The sequence below is a fragment of the Pleuronectes platessa genome, chromosome 13, assembly GCF_947347685.1.
Source record: "Pleuronectes platessa chromosome 13, fPlePla1.1, whole genome shotgun sequence".
In the NCBI taxonomy this organism is placed as follows: domain Eukaryota; kingdom Metazoa; phylum Chordata; class Actinopteri; order Pleuronectiformes; family Pleuronectidae; genus Pleuronectes; species Pleuronectes platessa.
The window spans coordinates 11975631-12000088 of record NC_070638.1 but is presented as its reverse complement, the minus strand read 5'-3'; the positions used below and the strand labels follow the sequence as shown (position 1 = coordinate 12000088).

The 24458-nt window shown below is 43.5% G+C and overlaps 1 protein-coding gene across 1 annotated transcript in view; it reads right to left on the bottom strand.

Annotated features, from left to right (window-relative positions):
- Positions 1–24458, bottom strand: part of gpc5c (glypican 5c) — a 93979-nt gene that overhangs the window by 52906 nt on the left and 16615 nt on the right. The window contains exons 3-6 of the mRNA XM_053437998.1: positions 17527–18230; positions 3918–4081; positions 2750–2806; positions 2042–2164 (exon numbers count right to left, since the gene is read on the bottom strand). Of these exons, the coding sequence (XP_053293973.1) occupies positions 2042–2164; positions 2750–2806; positions 3918–4081; positions 17527–18230 (1048 nt within the window). The remainder of the gene's footprint in view (positions 1–2041; positions 2165–2749; positions 2807–3917; positions 4082–17526; positions 18231–24458) is intronic.

Below are 24458 nucleotides of genomic sequence, written 5' to 3'. Positions count from 1 at the left end.
ATGGGTCTTTATGCCGCCAAGCCCTCCCCGTCACTCCACCGTGCTTCCCTCATCGGGGGCACAGGGAGGCACAGGGGGCACTTAGGCACCGAAACGCCAGCCCCTTTCATGCCCTGTCCTGTCCCCCTCTTTCTCTCACTACCTCATGCCAACAGAGTCAAATACAGTGGAGGAGGTTTGCTGAATAGCCACAGGCCAATCTGAACAGTTTATGAGTGGTGCCAAATGTCTCAGTAGGGTACTGTTTTCTTATTCAACCCAAGAACACTTGACACCACACGCAGAGACCTGGCTCTCACCAGGGAGCGTGCGATAACACACCGTTACAACCCATTAGCACTGTTGTCGAAAAGTCACTGCCTTTGGTAGTAAAAGTGACACTCACTTACACACGTGCAGCGTAAAGAAATAAAGAAGTGGCTTTAAATATTAACAAAGAGCTGTATCTTGACACGTTTATTTAGGGATGGGGGAGCCCTGGTGCCACTAACAAAGCAGAGTTCTTACAGCGGCAGCCTGGAGCCAAATGCAGCTCAGGCGACTTGCTGCATGTCATCCTCTCTTTCTCCTGCCTTTCCCTTTCTCTCTCTTCTCTTTCTATTGAAGCTAAGCTAGAGATATGGCTACCTCGCCCTGTGTTTACACTGTCACATGCTCCTGATCATGGACCGAGCACACTGGCTGCCTTTAGCACTTTGTGTGCTAACACGCTGTTACAGTCTCTAATGAATGTGTGGTCTTCTCAGTGTGTCTCAGCCATTAGCTGATCCCCTGCAGTTGCTGGGAAGGGTTGGAGAGTTTGAGGCCAGGAGAAGAGGAGGGAGAAGAGAGCAGCTTCTGAACCAGAAACATCTGATTTGGTATTCATGCAGTGACATGTCAACACTGTACAAAGCATGACTGTAACAGAAGACTTATAAATAAATAATATTTTCTCTTCTAGAACATAGGACACGATGGAGAATAGTCCTTGTCTGTTTGGTACAAGGTCTACTGCAAGATGCTTACCACCAGTTGATATTAGCGGATGTTAGCAACCACCAGCTAATGTAAGGGACATATATTAGTAATAATATGTAATAATAATCAACAAAAACAATAATATTATATTATGAAAGCTGACTCAGTATCCTGATCATTTTTGACATGATGATTTTGCCTCTACCACTGAGGGTAATAAAACATGTTTTTTTCATGACAGCTGTTCCTCTGCCCTAAGTCTTCCCTTGTTCTAATGTAAAGTTGAATGTATTGCTTAACCCAGCAAACAGACAGTGAGCGAAGAATCTTCCAAACTTTCTGGGCGTATCATGGAAAAGGAATCCCCAGCCCACTGTTTTCCTGTGTTCAGGCCAACGCTGGCAGTGCCAAGAGCTGAGGTTGCCGTGTTGAAGTTCTTCAGTTCAGAGCCAGCACAGAAGAAGGAGAGCGTTAACCCTGTCAAAAACCAGGGACTGAGTTTAAGAAACACATTTAGGGAAGTCAGATACAGACTTCCACGTAACCACACACACACACACACCATCAGAGAGTAAGTGCTGGAGTCTCTGGGAGATGCACCCAAAACCATAAACAGGAAAATGGGCTCCGAGTCCAGGCCTAAAAATCAGCACACAATAAAAGCCCTCATAAATAAAAGAAAGAGAAAAAGAACGATAACAGCTCATTAACTGACACCAACAAGAAGAGAGGAGAACACAGCAACTATTTGTTCTGCCTGGGTTTAATTACGTCCTTATTTTCTCATTGATTAACAACAGTCAGGCAAACTGACTCACCCACTTTGGCATTGTCCTTCACAAGCACACAAACAAAAACAAAGCGGATCTGTTGCTTTTTTTTTCTAAATGTGAATGGACTCAAAACTCATATGTCCCCATTCAGTGTAGCACTGTTGAATCTCTGAATCTATGTTTGGGGGAAATGAAAGATCTCCATCCGTAGCTCAGGACTGGATTGACAAAATGTCGGCCACAGCAGTAAAACTCGAAACACCGAACACATCTCATGTTTGCTGGAGGACTGAACACATTTCTCTTACCTCTCAACTACATCATCTCCGCTCCAGCACGTGGAGTCGTCCACTACGTTCTCCCCCTCGCACAGCATCTCCGGCAACGCTGCAAAGAAAGACTTGTAGCGCTGCAGGTACATCAAGAATTCCCTAAGGAAAGAAAAAACCTTTTAAAACATGTTGTACCAAATATCTTTTTAATCATCACCGTCCATGTTAGAAAACATACAACCGAGGAATGCATTGTGTGACTGTGGCAGAAGTGGCCTCGTCTTTTCCCACTAAACAATACACGCATGTATTGATGGTGGTAGATAAGGATTTTTGACCACCTCAGTAAGTCAGCATTATTTCCCACTGCGTCGTGCAGTGCCTGCTTCACCAGATCCGCGACCACATGTTATTGATATAGGCCGCTCTCGTGTGGAGCGAAACAATGGCTTGATATTCTGATCTGACACATATTGTTGCCACCCGTGAGGCAGAGCAGAAACAGCAGGGGAGATGATGCTGAGTCAGGCAGTGTCGGGAATTGCTGTTCGAGAGCAACAGATGATACGTATAAAGGCCGGGGCTTTGTAAGACGTAGAAAAAAAGCACCAGTCACCAGAAACACAAAGATAATTGACTGTTAAGGTAAATGAAAGTGTCACACGTGTCTACACCAGTCACAATCAATGCTTGATAAATTATGTGAGAGACTGAGAGAAATGAGTCCCTTGGGTGCATGCTTACCTAGAGAGCGTTCTCAGACTATGTTTATTGTTCTTGGAGGGTTTCAGGGGGAACGAGCTGGGGATGATGGGAGTTGGAGTCCAGGGGAGATTGTGGCAAGCAGGGAGGATGCACGGTTGTGAAAGGGGGTTGGGAGCGGGGTGAGAGTGAGAGAAAGAAAAAAGAAAAACAAAAGGATGACATGACAGGACACGTTGGGAGAAAAGACCAGTCAGTTGACCCTGGAAGAGAGTGATTAATCATGCACATGCAGAGAATGGCCACACCACAAAACAAAACACATCAATAACCATTTGTCACCACACCACATCAGCAGGACAGGTACTGGTATGTCTGCGTTCAGTCAGTAAACAAACACACAAGCAATTAATTAACTATTCACAGGAAAGCCAATGAAACCTTCACCTCTTTCCTCCCTCAAAACCAAACATAAATGTTGCTCCGCTACGTGATACTTGATATTTCTCAGCAGCACAGTATTTTCCCTGAGCTGCACTGTGCGCTGCCATGTCTCTGAAGTGGTCAGCGCTCACATGTGCTCTGGTCAGGGTTGGCAGCAGGCGGCGAGCTGGATTGTGTTGCCATGAATGGCAGTGGCAGTGCCAGGCCAGACCTGTCAGCTAGGCTGGCATCAGTGCAGTGATTCATGGTTTGGGACAAAATCAGGCCGGCAACACTGCAAGTGTGAGTCTGAGTCTGTGTGTATTTTTTTGTGTGTGGTGCTATTTAAGCTGAGGCAGCCTGGTGGGCAAAGTTTGTGGTACGGCCGTCTGGGTAAACAGGAAATCGTCGGTTCGTCAAGATTAATTTTGCCCCCACCCCCCCGCCTGTAGCCTGGCACATCACTACCAGCTGCTGTGGACATGGGGTGGCTGCCTCAGAGGCCAGGTGGAGGGCATGGACTTTTGTGCCAGGCTCTACATTACCATGTGTGAGTGGGTGGGTGTTGTCTACAACTAACCATATGAAGAAAGTGAATAGGGATGGCAGCTGTGGACAGACATGGGCCAACCCCCTTTGGCTACTTCTCACACACCTGGCCAGTTTAGGTTTATTGAAATTCATTTACCATTTAGCGGAAAGAGGTGTTTTTTAAATTCCAGCTGTCAGTAATAAACTTCTGAATCCCACCGAGTTAATCAACGTTTATTTCACTGCTTTGTCTTACCTCATCAAGTGGGAGAGCTGCCTCTGCCACTGCTCTGGTAGAGGTTGGGAGGGAGCGGCAGATGGAAGAGGAGACGATGAGGTCACGGTGGAGGTTGTGACCTCGGGGCTAGTAGGCTGCATGCCTGCAGGTTCCACAGTAGTCAGGCCACACACCTTGTCCACCTGTGGGGGTCACAGAAAACAAACACACACACACACACACACACACACACACACACACACACACACACACACACACACACACATGCATCCGTTAAGCTAGGAAAACACATAACAGAGAGGCCGGAGCTGCAGGGTGGCTTCAATAAAACCACCGAGTGACACCTGCACAGTTGAAAGCATGTGAACGCATACATTATTCAAAGTGAATCTTTTTTTCACAGCGATACTGAGCATTTCAAATGGAAAAAAATGAATGATGGCAGACAGACGACGGGAGAGAGGAGAATTATGTAAAAGTTCAAAGTAACGGGACGGAGGAACATGGGAAAACAGTGGGCGTGAAGTGAGGTAAGTGATGAAAGAAAATGGTGTGATGAGTGAGTTACTGCCAGGAGGGCTGACAGTAAACGTAGCACATTCCACTACCTCATGGAGATGAATGCACGTGCACACTATTGGCAAACGGTGGCGCTGATCTCCAGTGGGCTATTAAAGCCCGCAGCAGAGAGGAGGAGACAGCAGGGTCATGAGAATTAAGGGGCGTGTGCTGCAAACCGAGCGGTGAAATCGATGACATCTCATTGGCTTAAAAGCATGTGGGCAGCGTTATTAGATGGTCGTCAATTATCTCGGAGAGTGTGATGGTTTTTGCTCGCTGGAGTGAATTCTTCCTCATACTGATCAATGTAGGTTCACTGCTTTGCTTAGAGGGATGTGTCAATACTGTCTAAAGGCCTCCAACACTAAGGTTTTCACCTGAGTCAGTCTGTAGGTCTGTGTGTTTTATTAGCAGGATTACAAAAAAACTCCTTAAATCGATTTCCACCAAACTTGGGGAAGGCACATGTTACAGATAGTTTTCACAATCAGCCCACCCAGAGTTCACTGACTTATTATGGAATTGGTTGGCCTGGATATAGTACAGTCAATGACAATCTATTAATCAGCTGCAATTTTTTTCCTTGCAGTTCTGCTTGTTGTTGTGCAATTTTCCAATAGAGTTAATAAACAGTGCAGAACGGGGCCAGTGTTAATGACGCCGTGTGAGGGCCTGGAAACACTAAGCACAGACGTAGACATCAGCTAAATCCAGTGACATACTGGTAAGCATGTGTGCTTAAAAGAGCTGGTTTAAAGCCGGGTGTCCACATGCTGGGAGAAGATTGGAGAAGAAACTCTGGAAGCACCTGAAGTGTTAAACAGTCAAAAATGTGTCTTCCCCTCATGGGAGAAGTGGATCAGTCGTCTCATGTGCCTCATCAATTGAGTTTGAATGGAAGTTCTCACATCCTGAGCAGGGGAGGATCATCTGGGGCTTAATAACCAAAAGAGATGCTTTCCAGCAGTATAACTAAACTACCTGAAAATGTTTCCTGCTCCCTGCACTGCTTGCACTCCATTCTTCACTCTGGTCCTTCTCTCCCACTTTTTCTTTACGACAGTCTGGTCTTAAATTATCTCGAGGCAGACGCTGGGCACGGGGAGAGGTTGTTTTATTGCATTAACCTTAATTCCCTCTGGTTCCATAAAACACGCTCACATGTGGTCGAGCAGCTCGCAGCCACATATGCACGTGCAAACATGCCACACACATATTGACTTTACATTGTCGCAGTGAGACGGTTAATCGCAACTTTTTTGTCCATGCAACTTATCAACACACTGAGCCAAATGCTCTATGCAGGTGCTGCTGTGTTTCTGCAGACAGTTACCGTTGAACTTATTTGTACAGCGTCAGTGCACAATGTGTTCATAAATCAACTTGAACATGTGTAAATTTAAACCTGTAAAATTGATTGCAAAATTAAGGATAAGTACCAGAGACGAATCCAGCATTATCAGCACAGACATGTAGGTTATTAACCAGTAAAACATTTGATAATTTAAAGAAATAGTAAAAGCTATAAATGTCAAAGTTGATTAATTTTCCTTACAAACTCACTTCAAACAGTTTATAACCCAAAACTATAAATACTTAACCACACTGGCAGATGTGTTGAAATTAACCTTCTTCCTTATTTAGCTAAATATCTTCCTGAGATTAAAAATACAGATTTCAGACAACATACAGTCTCATGACTTCATGTCCAGACAGAGTCTGGGAGGTCTACTATACTGTGCGTGTGGAAGAGTGTGTGTTTGTATGAAAGTGGTGAAGCTGGCAAACTGCAATGGGCAGGTGTGCAAAGGGCTGACTGAAGTCAAGATGGCTATGTAACAATAGTTCAGTTGAAGAAATTGTATGTTTATGATATGTCTTGAAAGTTTTATCATCTTTTTTTTAATATTATTTCACTGCATCCATGGATTTTTGGTTCTCTGTATCCTACATTGTAATAGTGTTGGCCTTTTGACTGGTAATGTCCATCCTGAATCCACGTAAATTAAATGGGGGCGATAAAAAGCTAACACAGACCACACAAAAACAGATCCGTGAAGAAAATATATCAAAAATCAGGGAATTCTTATGAACTTAAGCCAGTAGTTAACGAGAGCAGGTATTAACTGCACTTTATTTTTGACTCAACATTGGCTTTTAAATGAAAAACCATCCAAAAAAGGTCAGAGCTGCAGGTTATCATTTCTCGGCAGTGGTGATTAATAGAGGGTTAAAACATGATATAATCCTGTCATTGAGAACTTACGTTTTAAACCCAGAGTCATTTCTCCCCTGACTTTGTATGACACTTTGCTATTCTCTGAGACAAAAGAATGTAAACATCTGGGTAAAATATGAACACAAAGAGAAGGTCACTCGCAGTTCTGTTTGCAATATTTTTCCAACAAATACCAGAGAGAAGACGTTCCAAAAAAATGTGCTACTTTTGAAGAGGCCAGAGGAGACGGGAGAAACCCGCATTTCAAAACAATCATGCTGACACAAATTATTCTTACGCCTAACAAAACATACAACGGAGTAAACAGAACACAAAGTCATCGTCGGAAAAACAAACAGTATCTTGGATGGGGATCCTCTTGTGAAATGGAGACGTGCACTTATAGGTTGGATCTTGTGACCACATAATCCTGAGGGCCAATCAGATGACAGATTGAATAACGGCGTAGGCCATGACACGGCCGTAAATCAATTATCTCCTGACCTGATGATGGCGTGAGAATGAAAATCCCATTTGGGCACAGCGTGAGTGCTTGGTCTTGAGTGTGTATGTGTGTGGCCACCTGTTTGCCCTTGTTATACCTTCACAATTTCAGCTATTTTGTGCGGCATTCCTTATATGATTGCCCGAGGACAGACGCTGGTGGGAGGGGGCGGATTGGTGGGACTCATGTTGTCTCCTCGGAAAGACTTCAGGGAAATGCGAGGCACGTATTCTCTGTGCATGTGAGCGATCCAATGAAATTTGATTTCACCTGCAGTATCAATGCTTTACAGCTTACATACTGCTCTGGTTTACTGTTCTGCAAATGAAATAGACAGACATTAGTCAATGCAAACTTTTTGTCACACAAACGAATGAATCAAAATCCATTCCCATACGTTTAACTCCAAATTGGTGTCTAGAAATCTTTCCTTTAAGCTCATATGATCCTAAGGCAAGAGAGTGTGAGAAGAACACAGCAGGAGAATTAACTCCAAGCCAGCCAAGCCCAGGGCCATCCCTCCTCTCGGGGAGTATTGTCTTACAGATAGCAGCAGTGGTCGTGCCTTCAGTTTATTTATCGAGGGATTACCCAGTAAAGCCGAGGAAACTTTCTCACCCCCCTCTCGCCCCGAACTCACTGCATTGTGGGATGGAGAAGGTTTGTGATATTATAGAGATGAATGGTCTAAATGGGACATAGCTTGTGAGATATTTAGCAACAAAATGATATAAATGAAATCTAATCCTCATATACATAGTTTTCTAGACAGAAATGGAAAGAACTTAACAGTGGTGTCCTTGTGTTGAGCTTCAGAATCGAGAGGCCCCTGTTCAGAGCCACGTTGGACCTCCTTTGGTACGGGAATTATTCAACATGGATGTTTCACTGACATTTCTTTAACCAAACACCGCATCAAAAGAAAAATGAGCAAGGAAAACAAAGAGACAAAAAGCGCAATTATTATTAACGTCAACTGAAATTTATCCATAGCAGTTACTAACTAGAGGAGATACAAAGCAGTGGAAAAAGTGCAGCCTGCAGCCAAATGGCAACACAAGTGCTGGAAGAGCTCAGAGAACACCAGACCACTGGTTAATATAGTGGTTCTCTTTCTATTTCACCACAGAGGAAGATCCATGGGTAATTAATAGGAAACACATATCTGCGTTTGACCCGTTAAAATGGCCAAAAATGATCCTACATTTTAAAGATCAATAAAAAAGCAGCTCCCCGCTTTGAGTACAGTAAGTTGTCCACTTGAACCAGCTTCTAACTGGAGAGTAGCCACTTCAAACCCTGGGACATCTGGGAAAATCTAGGTGGGTTAGGAGGAAGAAGGCTGTATCTCTCCTCCCTCAACAACAGCACCAGGGATTGTTTCAAGTTGAACCACACACAGAGACAGATGTCGGTTTTTAGGATGGTGAGTTTAATCGGACCATCATGGCCTCAAACGGAGTCAACCCAGGACTTGGACAAAGGACTCACATTTTTCCTCAATGAGATAGAAAAAAACAAGAAAAGGGAAGATTTTGTTTTATCAAAATAACATGGCTGACTCTCCAAATATGATCTAAAAGGGTTCTGGGTGGAGAGGGCTGATAATCTACAATAACAGATATACTGTAAACAATAAAGATTGCTCTGCCTAGACACATAAATTATAATACATGAATCCGTATTTGAGTTTTTTATACATGTAAAACATATAACCAGATAGCACAATGTTTGCTGGCTAAGATTTAGTCGAAATTGAAGTATTGTCCATGCAGTGTCTGATCTATTTCCAGGCTACTGTGTGTGGTCAGTCGTTCTTTTATATTGTTACTCCTGGATTTGGCTGCTCTGCTCTGCCCAGTAGTGTGTGGGTGACCGTGCAGGAAGTGCAGTCACAGTTCAGCTCCGCCCGTCGTAAAGCACCGGCATGTGTGCACGGTAAACTGTTCAGGTGCAGCACAGGCCCTCATAGTGCAGTCCCGACTTATTCTTCATATCAAGTAACATATAGAAAAAGTCACGTTTGAATCTCTCTTGTCAACTGCTTATCCAAAATATGCAAATTCTTAAATTATACACCAGGTCATGTTTGAAGTAAATTGGATGAGCGGGTGTTGAAATTGAAATACACATAGACAGAAATTCCTCAGTTTACAGTAGAATGATGTAGAATTCGATTTAAGGATGATGAGAACGTACAGTCAATTTGAACCAACACCTAAAATAGTCAACTTCATTCATTGTAAAAAATGCAGCACTGAATTCCCCTGAACTACTAAACCTAATTGTGATAGCTTCCCACTTGGGCTTTCCCAGACAGCAGTCGATAAGAAAGGACAGAAGATTTACAGCGGTGCTCTTCGTCTCTTTCCTTCTTTTCTCTCCCCTTGCCAGTTCTTTTATAGACCTCGATCTACTTTTTCTAATTCACTTCATCTTCGTCTTTCTCTTTAGTCTTGACTCTGCAGCCTTTGTCAATCAGCCCCCGGTTCCTCGTCTTTTTCTCTCTCCCATCCGAATGATGTCAGTGCTAATTAAAGAGAGTCTCAGTCCTCGTATATCACAGTGAGGAGTCCTTGAGATTCCAATCAGCGAAGAGAACACAGAGTTTCTCTATCCACACTGAGGCTTTTCTATGTTATCCCCTTGATTAAATCGCTAACAGATGATCTGAAAAAATGAGAGGCTGTTGGTTTTGCCTTCTAAATATGGGTGTTACTCTGGAGTTTGTGAACAACATTTGTCCGTTTTTGTCAACACATTTTACGAGGATTGCAGACAGAATGTGGCGAGATGTCTCTGAGGATTCAACACCGCAGGGATGGAGGAGAGGGTGCAGGAGAGAGGCACAGAGGAAGGTCAGGTGAGTTCATCTCGACTGCGTCTGCGATACGCTGGAACCTGCGCGCACAAGCAAGGAAAATAAGCTTGCGGATAGGAGCTCCATGTCCACATGGCCATTTGAAGCCTTCCAATGAACCAGTAATTACCACTAACATCATAACACAGATGCAGTAGGCATTTGTGTTAACTTCACAGCAGCTGCTGCGTGAAATTATCATCGCCGCTAGCTCAGGTTTAAAGGAGTTCAAACACCACATCAGGTGCAGCTGTGGCAAGTATGAAGACACATACAGGGCAGCAAGGGCTATTTAAAGGTTGAGAGAGGGGGAGGGGCTGGAAGCAGGGCTATCACAGGGGTGAAAAGGTCATGTGGCCAGGGAGTCGAGATTTAGACACCACAGTGAGATCAGGTATAAAAAGCCCAATGGTGGTTAGTTTTTGATCAGATATAATGGTGTGATGATATCAAATGCAGCATCATTGGACAGAAGCACGGTGGGATGTCCTGATTTGGATAAAGGACACACAAACACCCGGGGCAGAAACACACCGTGACCACAGACTGTATAAAGATGGATGACATAACACCTTCCAAATAGTGAAGCTAAAACCTCTTGATTGCCCCCTAGTGGCCGGCTGCAGTATCCTGCCTCCTTTATCATCAATCAATCAATCAAATTTTATTTGTATAGCCCATATTCACAAATCACAATTTGTCTCATAGGGCTTATGTGCGCAGTTGGAACATTGGCCAAACATAAAAAGTCAAAGTACACATTAACTACATGGTCACTGTATTATAAGGTGGTTCTTATTACACTGATGTATGTTCAAGTGGTTTGTTTTCAAGTGGTTGTTATTAATTACTGGATGCTATAAAAATGTGGTCGAACATGATGACAGCTGAGACAGACTCACGATTGGTCCAGTGTGTCTATTGGTGGTACCTTGATCCAGTTCACGATCGCTTTTACACAGGCAGAAGAGCAAGACGCCCTGTCAGTGCAGCAAAGACCTATGGATATGAGCTTGGTTGCTGATAGTTATTAGTCCCACAAATTACAACATCAATAAATTTGTCTGCCTGTCATCCCTCTTTCTTTTTGTTCTCTCTCTCTCTCTCTCTCTCTCTCTCTCTCTCTGTCTCTCTCTCTCTCTCTCTGTCTCCTGTCATTTTTCATTTAGAGTGTAACAGGCCACGTGAGCAGCAGACCACTGGATCCGAGGGAAAGCTCTACTCTCCCTTCTCTGAACATTTAATCAACTTTAATCAACTACATATCTGAGAGATTACACGGTTTTTAAAATGATGTTATTAAACTGTTCAAAGGGGGTGACAGAGAAACGAGCGGTGCTTTATGTTTAGATCCAAATTTAATGGTCCAGGAATTAATACCATGGTGATTGCTCAACGCTACAACTACAATTTTTCCGAGAGAAGAAACGGAGGGATGGAAGTATGAGAGCTGCTACATGTTGGCAGAAACATTAAAGCAAGGAAAATACTAAAATAGGAAAATATTAAAGGAGGGATGAGGAGCACAGGGAATGATGTGTGAGACTGGCTAAGGAGAAGAGAGGCTGCACCCAACATCATTAGCTAATGGAGTGCTGAGTAAATCAGTCATTCAGCTTGAGGGTTAGACTCGCTGCCAAAGCCACACACAACCCAGACAGATGGCTTAAAGGTATAGATTGGCCATGCACACATTTTGCGTCAGCAACCATTCTCCTAACAGTTTCAAATATTAGATATAAAACCCATAATGGCCTGAGCCTGTGCAGCTAATCCTTTTATATGAGGTGACCTCTGCAGGGGCTCTCAGCAGCTGATGTCAGAGTACCTCCACACGTTTAGAGACTCCTAATCTGCCCTTCTATTCTTACCTACACAACAAGGCTTTTATTCTTTTTGCATTCAGAATTCTTTTGTCATTTATATGATTGTTACAGCACAATTAACTTTGCATCACATTAATTGCCTCCACCGACGAGGTTTTGTTTTGTCTGCAATTGTTTGTTTGTCTGTCAATTAGCAGAATTACGCAAACACTACTGAAAGGATTAGCACAGAACTGGGTGGAGGAATGCGGTATGCTCCGGAGACAAACCCATTCAACTTTGGTGCAAGTCTGGATCAGGGGAACAGATCCAGAGATCTATTTTAACTTTCCTCAACATTACGAGGTTAGGGCGTTTTCCAATATTTTGATTGATTTAGCAGGAAATGAATCATGGATCTTGATGGGAAAATGTTTTATAGGGTATGCATGTATAGAGGAGTGATATTAAAAGTGTGTGTAATTTGGTTCAGATCCCCCAAAAATCTGGATGTTGTGAATTTTAATGTCGTTTAATGAGGGGACTGTTGGGTCATTAACCACAACATCTAAAATGTAAAGTGCCTTACTTTTATAAAGTTACAGTTAAAATTATCCTAATATATGTATATATAAACATACAGATATGTACAGTAACTGTTTACTGATCATGTTAAATATTTAAAGACTGTTTCAATTAACCAAAAACACTGAGCAAGAAAATAAAAGCACACAGTAATAGAGCGAAGCTTATGGAAACATTAAATATCAGATAAGTGAGGAAGAATGTGAAGAATGCCTTTTTTTGTCTAATCTAATAAAAAGTGAAACTCATAAAAAGTATCATATTAATATCTAAACAAATATGCCATAGAGTCCTTACTGTATCAGTTGCTGATAATACATATGTAATATAATATAAAAGATTCCAGTCATAATACATATCAACAAACAGCCGACTCCTATGCTATACTACACACTGAAATACAGCACTGCAGATAATGACAAAGGGAAAGTAAAGTCTGAAAGTGTGATTATAACACAGTGAGTTTTCACACCAATAATATAACTAATAATCATTATTGGAAGGCAAAAGGAAAAGATAACAGAATTTGCAATGGAAGCCACTGCAGTCAACTGAGTTTGCAGCCATGATGGATGGAAACCTTGGAAACCAGTGGTCCCACTGGCCCTTGTTTCCATTATCTAAAGGTTCAGGCTGCTATTATCATTCCTCCATAAGGCTGTAATGAAGAGGTGGGGTAAAACCAACAAGCGGAGAAGGTAGACCTGAACGTAAACTGCTCTGATGTGGTCCACTGCTACTATGTTCTCATGAGCAGACTATCAAGTTCTGAGTGAGTGAATAAATGAAGTGAATACAGTACATGCTTGTCAGTGTTAAGATTTATCCAGAAGTCCGCTCATCATAAGCAAGTGGAGGACATAAAGTGACCCTCTAACTTATATGAACCGTATCATTTTTTATGGCCATGTCAATAAACAGCAGTCTGTGGCCTCCCGAGTGCTGCTGACCCTGGAGGGAGAAACTTTAAAATTAATTCAACAGTGCAGTATTCATCGGGTGTAAACCTCACCTTACATTTGAGCTACCATGGGCCCAACAGGAGTCACCACTTTCACTGGATATTTCCCAATTTTCTCATAATTGTGTCTACTCAACATAATCCAGCCCCGGGCTACCCCACTATCCATAACCACTTCCCCTCGAGCCACGTTCACGCTCCGTCTCCATAAGAGCAGAGATGTGTTAAAACAGAGCCGATCCTGCTGCCGCCCCACACAACTATCAATGGCTGCCTTTCAGGCCCACGCGCACTGTTGGTATTGTCACAGGGTGGGCCATACATCCAGGCTCCGTACAGTACTTCTAAAAACCTGATACCTGCACGTGGTGTGGTAGTATGAGCGTGTGAGAGGGAATATATGTCTTGCGCCCTACGTCCTACCCGTATGACGTACAGCAGCACATAGTGCAGACTCTGTGTAGTCTGCAGCTCTCCAAGTGAGAGATGGAGCAACCGCAAAATGGTTTGGGATAACATCCCAGTTTAAAACCACGAGGTCACAATAATTCCTTGAATAACAATTTCATATAATATTCTGACTCTGCAAAAACACAACGTCTTGACTTCATATACACACGCATGGGTTGTAAAAATCAGCACTAAGTTAGAAAAGGTATTCACGTGATTGGTATTTGCTGTAGGATAGTTAAGAAATATATAGATTGTTAATATAGATAAAATTGGTGTTTAAATGGGGTGTTGATCTGAGAGCACATGGAGGTGTAAGGTTGAAGGTTGCTATGCCGGTCCTTGTGCACTGGAGACTTAACAGTTTCCCCTGACAGGCCACAGTGGGTTTATAAAACCATACTGTGATTTAAAAAGGGCCACGGGTGTCGTGTGGGTGTGTGAGCGGGCGAGTAAACCTCGGTGCTCGTGTTTGCACTCTGGCCCCGGTGAGAGCCTGCATGAAAGCATACGAGAGCACAGGAACATGGGAGCCACCAGCGCTCGTCTGGGGGCCACCTCCTTTTCCAGTAGCAATTCTCTGGGCTCTTTTTTTTTTCCAGCTGGCTGGGTCTAGTTTGTATGGCCTAGCTGGAACCCTTTCAATTCTGTCCCACTTGTCGTCGTGTTGGTCTCCCTGCTCCCGACTGTCACCCTATGAATACCAAGCAGGCACACACACATATATACACACACAAACACACACACACACACACACAAAATACAAGCTGGGTCTCTCTGAGCATAGTTGTATTAGGTCAGTCTTTAAACCCGGGCAACGGACACTCCCCTGTCTGCACGTGCATGTGTGTATACAGCAAGTGTCTACGCCTTTGGATGTGTCCGTTTAATGTGAGTGTTTATTATGGAGTCGCTGAAGCTTTGATGTTCCTCCACGACTTTAAAAGGGAGCATACCCGTGGTTTCACATGTTTGAGCCCATTAACTACAAATTACTTACATTTTATGTCACTGCCAGCCGTTTTCCACCAGACTCACTGTACACGTTAAATGTATTTTTCCAGCTTCCAGGCAAACGTTTGTCTCAGTTCACTCTGGCACACTTGGAAAATCCACACAGAAAGAGAACTGAAACTTGCTTGAGAGCCTGGTTAACAGCCTTTTTACTATTTTAACTTCCATCAAGAAGGTTAGGTTTCCACTCCTCTGTTTGTTTAGTGGTTTGTTTGTTTGTCAGCAGGATTACGCAAAAACTACTGAACAGATTTCCATGCGACTTGGTGATAGGATTGGACAAGGGCCAAGAAAGACCCTATTACATAAAGGGATCCAGGAAAATTATTTTGTCCTTTTCTTTAACTTTGAGAGGTTATTTTTGTACAAATTCAGGGGACTGATATCAATATCTGCTCCACAGATTCTCTGTATTTCCACTGGCGCTTGTGTGAACACAAATGTCTTTATCCGCCTGACCTCCTGGTAAATAGTCGGTAGAAATCCAGGAGAAGTGGGTGTGTGAACACAGCAGGGGATCCCCCGCCGAATTCACGTGTGCTCGAGTGAAGTAAGATCTGCCTTTGTGAGCTGTATTGTTGGGAGCAGCATGGCACATCATTAATTACTGTAATGGGGCTGTGTTGTGATCTTTCTTTTCAATGAAATGAAGATTATTTCTTAAACAGCTCAAATATATCACCGTGAGGGAAAAAGCCACAGAAGTCTGTCCAGTTTTAAGACCCAAGAGAAATCGTGTAACATTAAGATCTATTGTTGCAATCAGGCATATTTGCTGACCAAGCACTGCATTTTGTACTGGGAGCATCACCCAAACACTTGATTTTGAAAAATACATTAAAATACTGTAAAAGCTAAGATTTAAACATGCTTGGCAGCAATGTTCATCAGTGGGTAGGGATGTATTTCTTTGTCTTGCATGGTCATCGGTGACCTGTGAAAATACTTAATTTGAAGGATTGCTTCTATGTGCCAAACTAAATGGCCAAGATGTGTAATCCACCAACATTTTTCACATTAAGGCCTTAATAGTGTTGTCTTATAGTTCCAGTCCAGTTCTGGGAAGAGCTCCAAGGTAGACTTGTCCATGAGTGGTCCCATTAAATACACATTATTATAACTGCACCCAAGACAACCTTTCAAACTATGAAGCATTGTTCTTCTATTCTATGTTACCATATTCAACACAGATCATATTACAACAAAACTATTGTCCAAAAGAGTATGAATCATCAAGACGTTTATTTGTAACCCCTCTAATGGGATGACAACAGGTAAGGCCGAATATCAGAGAAACGCAGTCTTAAGAGAATAAACAGACCATTCCAAGAAATCAGGGAGTCCTGTCCGGCCACGTGTTCGGTATCAAGGGCCTCTAAAGGTTGTGGAAGCGTCCCAAACTCCCCGGTTCATGTGGTCGTATACATTTATATAAAATCAAATTCTATTGTTCAATTGTTCTTCTTGACGTCACCCTCAGCTAATCACCTCCTGCTCCTCAGGCCACATCCATACTATAACATTTACATTTTCAAACTCCAACTGTCCACATGAGCTTTAGCTTTGCATCAATAATATTCCAAATGCACATCTTGCCATCATTGGTGTATTTTGGCGATGTTATGTTTGGGTATAAGCAGGAAGCTGGTTGTCTACACTGCTTAATTATAGAAAATGCTTAGAATGAGAAACAACAATGGTTAAAAGTGAAGGCAGGGATTTATTGGAGTCGGGACTGATAAGAAGCAATCAGGAGGCGAATGTAAGTAACTGCATTATCATCTCCAAACGTCTTAGGTGCCTTAAAACTCCAAAGTAGTAGCACGGCAACACATTTTAAATCTTAACGTGGTAGTGTGAATGTAGCCATGGTGTTTGACCTGCGTTACCTCACACCTACATGTAGCTTTCTGCCTTTTGTGGGGTGTCGTTTAACAGTTAAAGATAAAGATCACAGTGTTCCGTATTTACTGGCAAAGCTGATTAAAGATGTTAAATGATTTGTAAACAGAGCCACTAATCAGCGGGTATCACGTCTGAGTTGTGTTACAGTTTGCTTCTTATGCACAAAAGTTCAATTTCCACTGTAGATTCAGACAGAATACATTAGTACTCAGTTTAAATAAGTGTCTGGCGGCAAATTCATGATACTGTCTTTCTGTTGTGAACATCCAATTTAAAACCACATATAGCATAAGGCATATGTTTCTACTCACAGCATGCAAGTACGTCCAATTCTCATTATAGGCTCTAGTTTTCTCATTTTCATCATAGTAAATGAAGAATTTATAATGTCCCCTTACAGTAAATCTCCAGACAATAGTGGTGATTTTTATCTGCCTTGATATTTTGGAAAAAGACTCCAGCCTAAACCCTGCCGCTATTTCTTTGGAGGAGGCTGAACATTTTCGTAGAATAAACATTATTTTTCTCTGAATAGTTTCAATACTGTGCAAACATTAATGGAGTGTGCAGGGTTCTTTGTTGCAGTCGTGGAAAAAAATATCTCATAACCCACATGCAGCCTGAAAAGCCTCCAATCAATACATTAAACTTTGCCAAAGTATATGTCTAAAAAGCAAAGATGTCAAACCAAAAAAAGGTTTAGAGTATTTTTTTTGCATGTGCCATTAAGCTGCTGAGCTATGTTTCTGCAGTGTGTACTCACTGTGGCAGCGATGATTGGACCATGAAGCTGTGCGTACAGCAGGGCCTTGTGAACGCGACCCCTGACCTCCAGCAGGGCCAGTTCCAGGCTGTGGTGCCCGGCCATGGCGTGGGTGAGTTGCTCCAATAAACTGGTATACCTCCTCCAAGGCTGATCCAGCTCCGACACGCTGGCCAAGCAGCCTCGCATGACGTTCAGACAGTATCCCACGCAGGGCTTGATAAGCGTCAAGCCCCTGCAGTGGGAGCAGTACACCATCTTCACGAGGCCCTTCGTGCACTCTTTGCTCAGGATGATGTGTTCAGTGGCATTCATCACCTCCACACCTTCCTCCAGCGCCAGCCCCAGTTGCCGCCCTGCTCCCAGTGCCCCGGCCAGCTCCTGCGCCATGACGGCTGGATGAGGCCCAAAGGGGTTGACGTCCTGCCTGATCATACGGAGACAGTCACCCATCTCGCTGCCCGCTGTCATGCTGCCTTCGATAGACGGATTGATGAGTCGTGTGTAGACGAGTGGGAAAAGGTTGTTGTAGAATTGTTGAACTGCAGCCTCCACTGAAACGTTGGCCCCGCGGAGGTAGAGGGAGAGGGAGGAGAAGAGTTGATTTACATGGGGTAACGTTTGGCGGGACAGGGAGGGATAAGTTCCCTCCAACAGAGAACTCAGGTGTCCCTGAGAGAAAGATAGCAGGTACTGGAACATGTCTGCAAGGCAAGCACAAGACAAACCTAGAGATTAGAAGATACAAGAGGAGGACAGACAAGGGCATGTGACACATTCTTGATTCGGCATGATGGCATGATCCAAAAGCTCCCCGTGAAATGGGCAAGGCATGCGAAATGAAAACACATTTCCCAACCTTGGCTCCCAACCAGCAAAACTTGGCTTGTGTGTATCAGTAAGTTGGCTGAGGAACCAGTGTCAAGTTTCCCTATAATGCAGTTGGATATCACTGTGTATGAAGTCAGCACCCCGATAAGTTTGTCTTGAGAGACAGAGACACACTTGAACATACTGCTGATATGAGCACCAACCGCAATCAGTTTGCGTTTGCAATGGCAAATATGTATTTTTTGTTCTACAGGGATTTCTGGCACGCAACCACTGTGCAACGCACACACACACACGCACACACACACACACGAAAATAGTTGAGTCATCAACTTCTTGTGTCATTTCCCGGTGAGCAAGTGAAGCTATAAAGCAATCAATGATGTCAGTGCAGAGGCTGATTAGCACCGATGAAGTGCCACTTCTTCCTAAGCAAGGTTTTGTAGCAGAGCAGAAAAGCTAAATGAGAGGAGACAGGTAAAGGCTTAGAAAAGAAATAACACTTTGAACATGTCTCTCTTTGTTGTTTTGCAGGTATTTGCACAAATTCCAGAACTGCTTTCCATGAGTTTGCGTGGAGGGCTGTGACCGAAGGAAGAAACAATTCAATTTTGGAGGGGATCCGGATAGATGGGCGGACCCAGCATCTTTTTTATTTTACTTTCTTTAACATGGCAACACAGGGCGTTAGCTTTGGCGGCTGCATGTGCCCTCTGCACGCCCTTCTAGTCCAGTTTAATTCTCTATGTACAAATTTCAAAATAACCCTAGCAGATAAAAAATATGGTTGTTCCTGCTGATTACAACATGGGCTGGAACCGCTACTTTACAGCCAACTCATCCTCTTATCCCATTCTCTCCTTGACAACCCAACCACTTAATCTTATAAGCCTTTGTCCGGTTCTCCTTCTCTCCACACAGTCCCTCCAGCGTGCAACTGTGTCGCACTGGATCTACATGTATGTGTGTTAGTTTGCATGTACGTGTCCTGGACACAACGCTTCTCTGGGATGTGATGTCACCGTATAGGCATGCCAGGACGCAAGGGGCTGCGGCAACTGTACAGAAATTGAGACAAGAGAAGGAGGGTGCCAACATACATAATCCAAAGATCACCATATACCCACAGGCATGCATGCACACACACACGCACGCCCACACAGGCACACATTTATACATACAACAGACATAAATGTAAGTTTGATCAAAGTTTTTTTAATAAGTTTCCTTGATCTTAGAACATTTTCAGTACATAAGAATGCATTTCCTGTAGAGAAGCCACGGTGTTTCAGCACAATTACCAAATGAGTGTATGTGTGTGTGTGTGTGCCTGTGTGTGTCCAGCCCCTCCCTGCTCACAGACAGAAGGATAACAACAGTCATGTCCTCCCCAACAGCTGCACTAATATGGCCGCTGTCTGTGACACACAGGGACTCCCCAGTGGTCTGTAAAAGGCACCGGTCATTTGTAATACTCCAGAAAACACTATCGTCATGATCAGCGCAGCTCCCGCTCATAAAACATTTAAATATGTCGCCTATTAAACAGGGTTTGAAGAGAGTGATGTGTGGGACCGAAATACAGTGGACAGACGTGACATTTAATGGTCTGGTAGGGATCATTACTCTCCAGACATATTCAGCTAATGACAGACCAACAAGAGCAAAGAAATGACAAACCAAAATAGAAATGGTTCCAGTTCTAATCCCGGGGGGGGGGGGGGGGGGGGGGGGCTGCAGAGCTGGTACCAGTGTGAGGCCGGCCTGCTCACCTTCTAGTCAGGCTGCAAGGCTCAATAGCAACAGGACGTTCAACGCACAAGATGTATCCACAGGCTCGGGTTACGCTGCATTACATAATGTTTTTATAAAATGATCATGCTCGCAAACTTTACTTTCAGTTAGGTGTGGTAAGAACAAAAACAAAACTCATCTCCTCCACATATCAAGGTATGTACATGGAGGAATCAATCAAGGTCTCTCAATGATATTACAATTTTAAAATCCAGTCTTCAGAGGGCCATGGCTGGATGCACGTCTCGCTGAGGGTTTGTGACAGGCTCATTAAATCCTGAAGACGTTCTGTACTTGTTAAAAAGGCCTTTTTTTCATTTGCCAAGAGAGTGACACAGGGAAAGCATGGAAGAGGGAGAAAAAGGAAGAGCGAGTGGGAGGTTGCCAGGGGAAAAAATGGAACAAAAAAAAGAGAGAGTGAACTTTAAAACAAGGAAAAACAACTACTGTACAAGTGGACTCCACCTTGTGAACACGCTCGGACATCTGGATTCATTTGGCCCCTGGGTCCGGAGCACTTCCCTGTCTCTCCATGGCTGACAGTTCAAACATGTCCTTCCCTCAACGAAGACAAGAATCCACCTTTCTTCCTCTCCACATGTCCTCGGACAAACACGAAAGTGGATCGCATGATTCATTTATTTTCTGCATCTGTTCATTTCTGTCTTCTATCGAGTACTCTCCCACGATTTCTCATCCTGTGATAAATCGTGGGGAATCGTTGTGGGTTTCTCTGCACTTTCCAGTGCTGGGAAACAGGTTAAAAACAAAACTAAACTAAACAAAACAAGAAACCAAAGACAGAGAGCTTTTTACGTCCTAACTACCACTGCATGAGAGTCAGTTGGGGTTGACTGCTCCATGTGACCACTGTCTCTGAATCTGGATTTGACCACACTCCACTCAGACACACTGTTGTGGGTGGCTATCATTACCATGTCCCAGTGCCCCATCAGCATGCCTCTTGGGAAATGAAGTCTGGCTGTACCCAAGCCATTGTGCGTGAAGCAATTATGTCTAATTTGCAAGGAAGTTCTCCAAACACTGACTTTTAAAACACATAATTGTGATGCTAACTATACAGAAACAAATGAACAGGTCTGCTTTGTCTGTGGCCCCGTGGGGGTAATTTAGTATGCTCTCTGCTCGGAATAAACAAGGTATTCAATGGATCAAAAAGCAGTGGTGGTAATGCAGAGGAGGCGTTTGTCCTGCAATCAGTTGAATTGATGGCGCTGCGATGGGACATTATACCATATCTTTCCATCAATGCTGTGCCAAGGCCCCTTTCTGCGATCACAGGGTTTCAATCATACAAAGTTGTTTCCACTTTACATTCTGCATGGCAACCCAGTGTTTAACCAGCACAATTAAATTCTCGCGTGTCACCATGGTGAAGCTGCCACAATAACTGAGTCAAAATAAGCACAGTGGAGTCTCTGTGATTTGAGTCGCATATGTAATGTTGCTTGACTTTGCTGCCGAGTGGTCTCTGATTTATAAGCCACTTATACAGACGTGTGTGTTGTGCGTAAGTGTGTGTCTGTGTGTCTGTGTGTGTGTGTGAGTATGTGTGTGTCTGTGTGTGTGTCTGGGTGTGTCTCTGTGTCTGTACATGTAAGTGAGCAGTATTGTCACAGTATGTGAAGGTAACATAGGCAAAAGCATTAAAGCTGGGTTGGCAAAACTCAGCCCAGACACATGGTACCATACTGTCAAGGCAGGCAGGTATCTGGCTGACAGATGAGACAAAATAATTATACTTTGTTACTATTACTATCAGTTTTAGAGGCAGCCTAGTTGTTGATGTGATCTTAAGTTAATTGTTTTATTATTAATATTATTAAAAAAGCACTTAAAATGTCTGACTTTGGTGGCTCCTAGTGGTAGAATCCAGACAGACACGGCCAGAGATGCATGCCACACAGCCACAGAACCTTGGTGGACATAAGAACAGACTCAAGACGTAGAAGCCGAGCCTAAAAAAAACCATCATGAATCGTAGTGAAAGCATTTCATCCAATGGAGAGAGTCTACCTAACTTTACAACCAAGTCAAGACAGACGTGTGTGTTGTGCGTAAGTGTGTGTCTGTGTGTCTGTGTGTGTGTGTGAGTATGTGTGTGTCTGTGTGTGTGTCTGGGTGTGTCTCTGTGTCTGTACATGTAAGTGAGCAGTATTGTCACAGTATGTGAAGGTAACATAGGCAAAAGCATTAAAGCTGGGTTGGCAAAACTCAGCCCAGACACGTGGTACCATACTGTCAAGGCAGGCAGGTATCTGGCTGACAGATGAGACAAAATAATTATACTTTGTTACTATTACTATCAGTTTTAGAGGCAGCCTAGTTGTTGATGTGATCTTAAGTTAATTGTTTTATTATTAATATTATTAAAAAAGCACTTAAAATGTCTGACTTTGGTGGCTCCTAGTGGTAGAATCCAGACAGACACGGCCAGAGATGCATGCCACACAGCCACAGAACCTTGGTGGACATAAGAACAGACTCAAGACGTAGAAGCCGAGCCTAAAAAAACCCATCATGAATCGTAGTGAAAGCATTTCATCCAATGGAGAGAGTCTACCTAACTTTACAACCAAGTCAGAATGCAGAATAAAAAAAGTCCAATAGAGTATCACCCAGAACCAGCTTTTCTTATATATGCCAAACAAACAAACAGAAACTTTATATTTTTCGTTTCCTTTACTTTTTTAAATCCCTATGAAATGAAAAATGCTTGGTCCCTCTTTTATTCCTCTGTTGCTGGGTTGCCTTGTGTGTCATGTAAAACAGCAGATATGTCAAAAAACAATATCATAGTATGTTTACATCAAAATCCTCCTGTTCCTGTTAAACTGTTTAAACTGTTAAATGACTAATCAGGTCACCGTCTGTGGTTTTGTTGAAGCTCTGACATCATGAGCTTTCAGGTTGATCAGCTACTTTCTCATAAGTCTGGCAGTGAAAAAAAGGGAAACTTTAAACTGTGTGACCCAAGAACTTCCCCCCATCCTACATCAGTGGTGTAGCCCAGAGTTAAATATACAAATGCATTTAAATATTTGTCATAAGCGAGACTTCATATTTTAAGTGAGTGCAAGCATGAGTCAGTGTATTGTATGTCTGTATTTTTAAGTATGTACATATGTGCCTAGAAGTGTGTGTGCGTGTGTGTGTGCGTGTGTGTGTGTGGGGTTTGCATGTGCTCTGAGATGCCGTAATATTGTGATAATGAGGTAGGAGACACTGTTCTCATACCATGGAGCTGTGGGCCATTCCTATCTTGGCCATCAGTCCCGACCAGACCTGGCCAACCATCTTCTCAGCAAAGAATTTTAATCCCACCGTAGGCTAGGGTTTCAGGCAGGTCACCACAAAGATATGTGACATAGTGACACGTGTGTAGATTACATATCCTTGTTTTAATTAGTACTGTACATAGGCCCATCTCCCACACAGCACTAGTCATCTTAAGTTACAGAGGAGAGCTGCAATGTCATACACTCTCACAGCCTCTAACCTTTCAGCGGACAGTTTAACGGTAATAAACTATTAATAAGTCAATTAATCAATAAATCTGTTGATTTGTCGTACTCATGTGGCAAAAATCATGCTTCTAAAGTGGGAGCATGACTCATCTGTCGGACAAAGTTGAGCAGCAAGAACTTGGGAGCTGCAGACAAACTCCACAATCCACTTAGAAAACCTGTCTGTATGGTTGTGAACATAGTCCAGCTAACCCAAACCCCAAATCCTAATTTGCTTGTCTTTTCCGATCAGGGGGCTAACAGGTGGGACGATTAGCTTGAGAGGGAGCACAGGAGGAGTTTAAGGATGAGGAGGAGAGGGGCTTAGAAAGCTCCTCATCTCTCCATCAGTGTCCCCGGTAATTAAAAAGGCAGCCCAGGCCATATCAAAACTCTGAAACATAAACAATTCCAAGGATGCCAGGGGCATTCGACGTGCACTGGGCAGTAATGTAGTGGGGGTGGGTGGTGAAGGGAGGTGGCGGGGGAGATCGCAGCTCGGGCCAAAGTGGAGGAAACATGATCGAAGGCAGAGGAACGAGCAGACGAGAGAGGGACAGGGACAGAGGAAACTGAGCGGGGGTAGTGGGTGAGGGGCTGGGGGGGAGAGCAGGGGAGGGAGTGAGGGAAGGCTGTTCAAATGGCTGTAACCATAAAGGGGAGACGTGGAGGGCCAGCCTGGGGGCAGACTGTTGACAGGCTGATGGACAGCACCTCTGGTCCTAAGCATTAACGGGGCCACAGGTCTATGGTCTGTACACACCAACCCCTTTCTCTTGT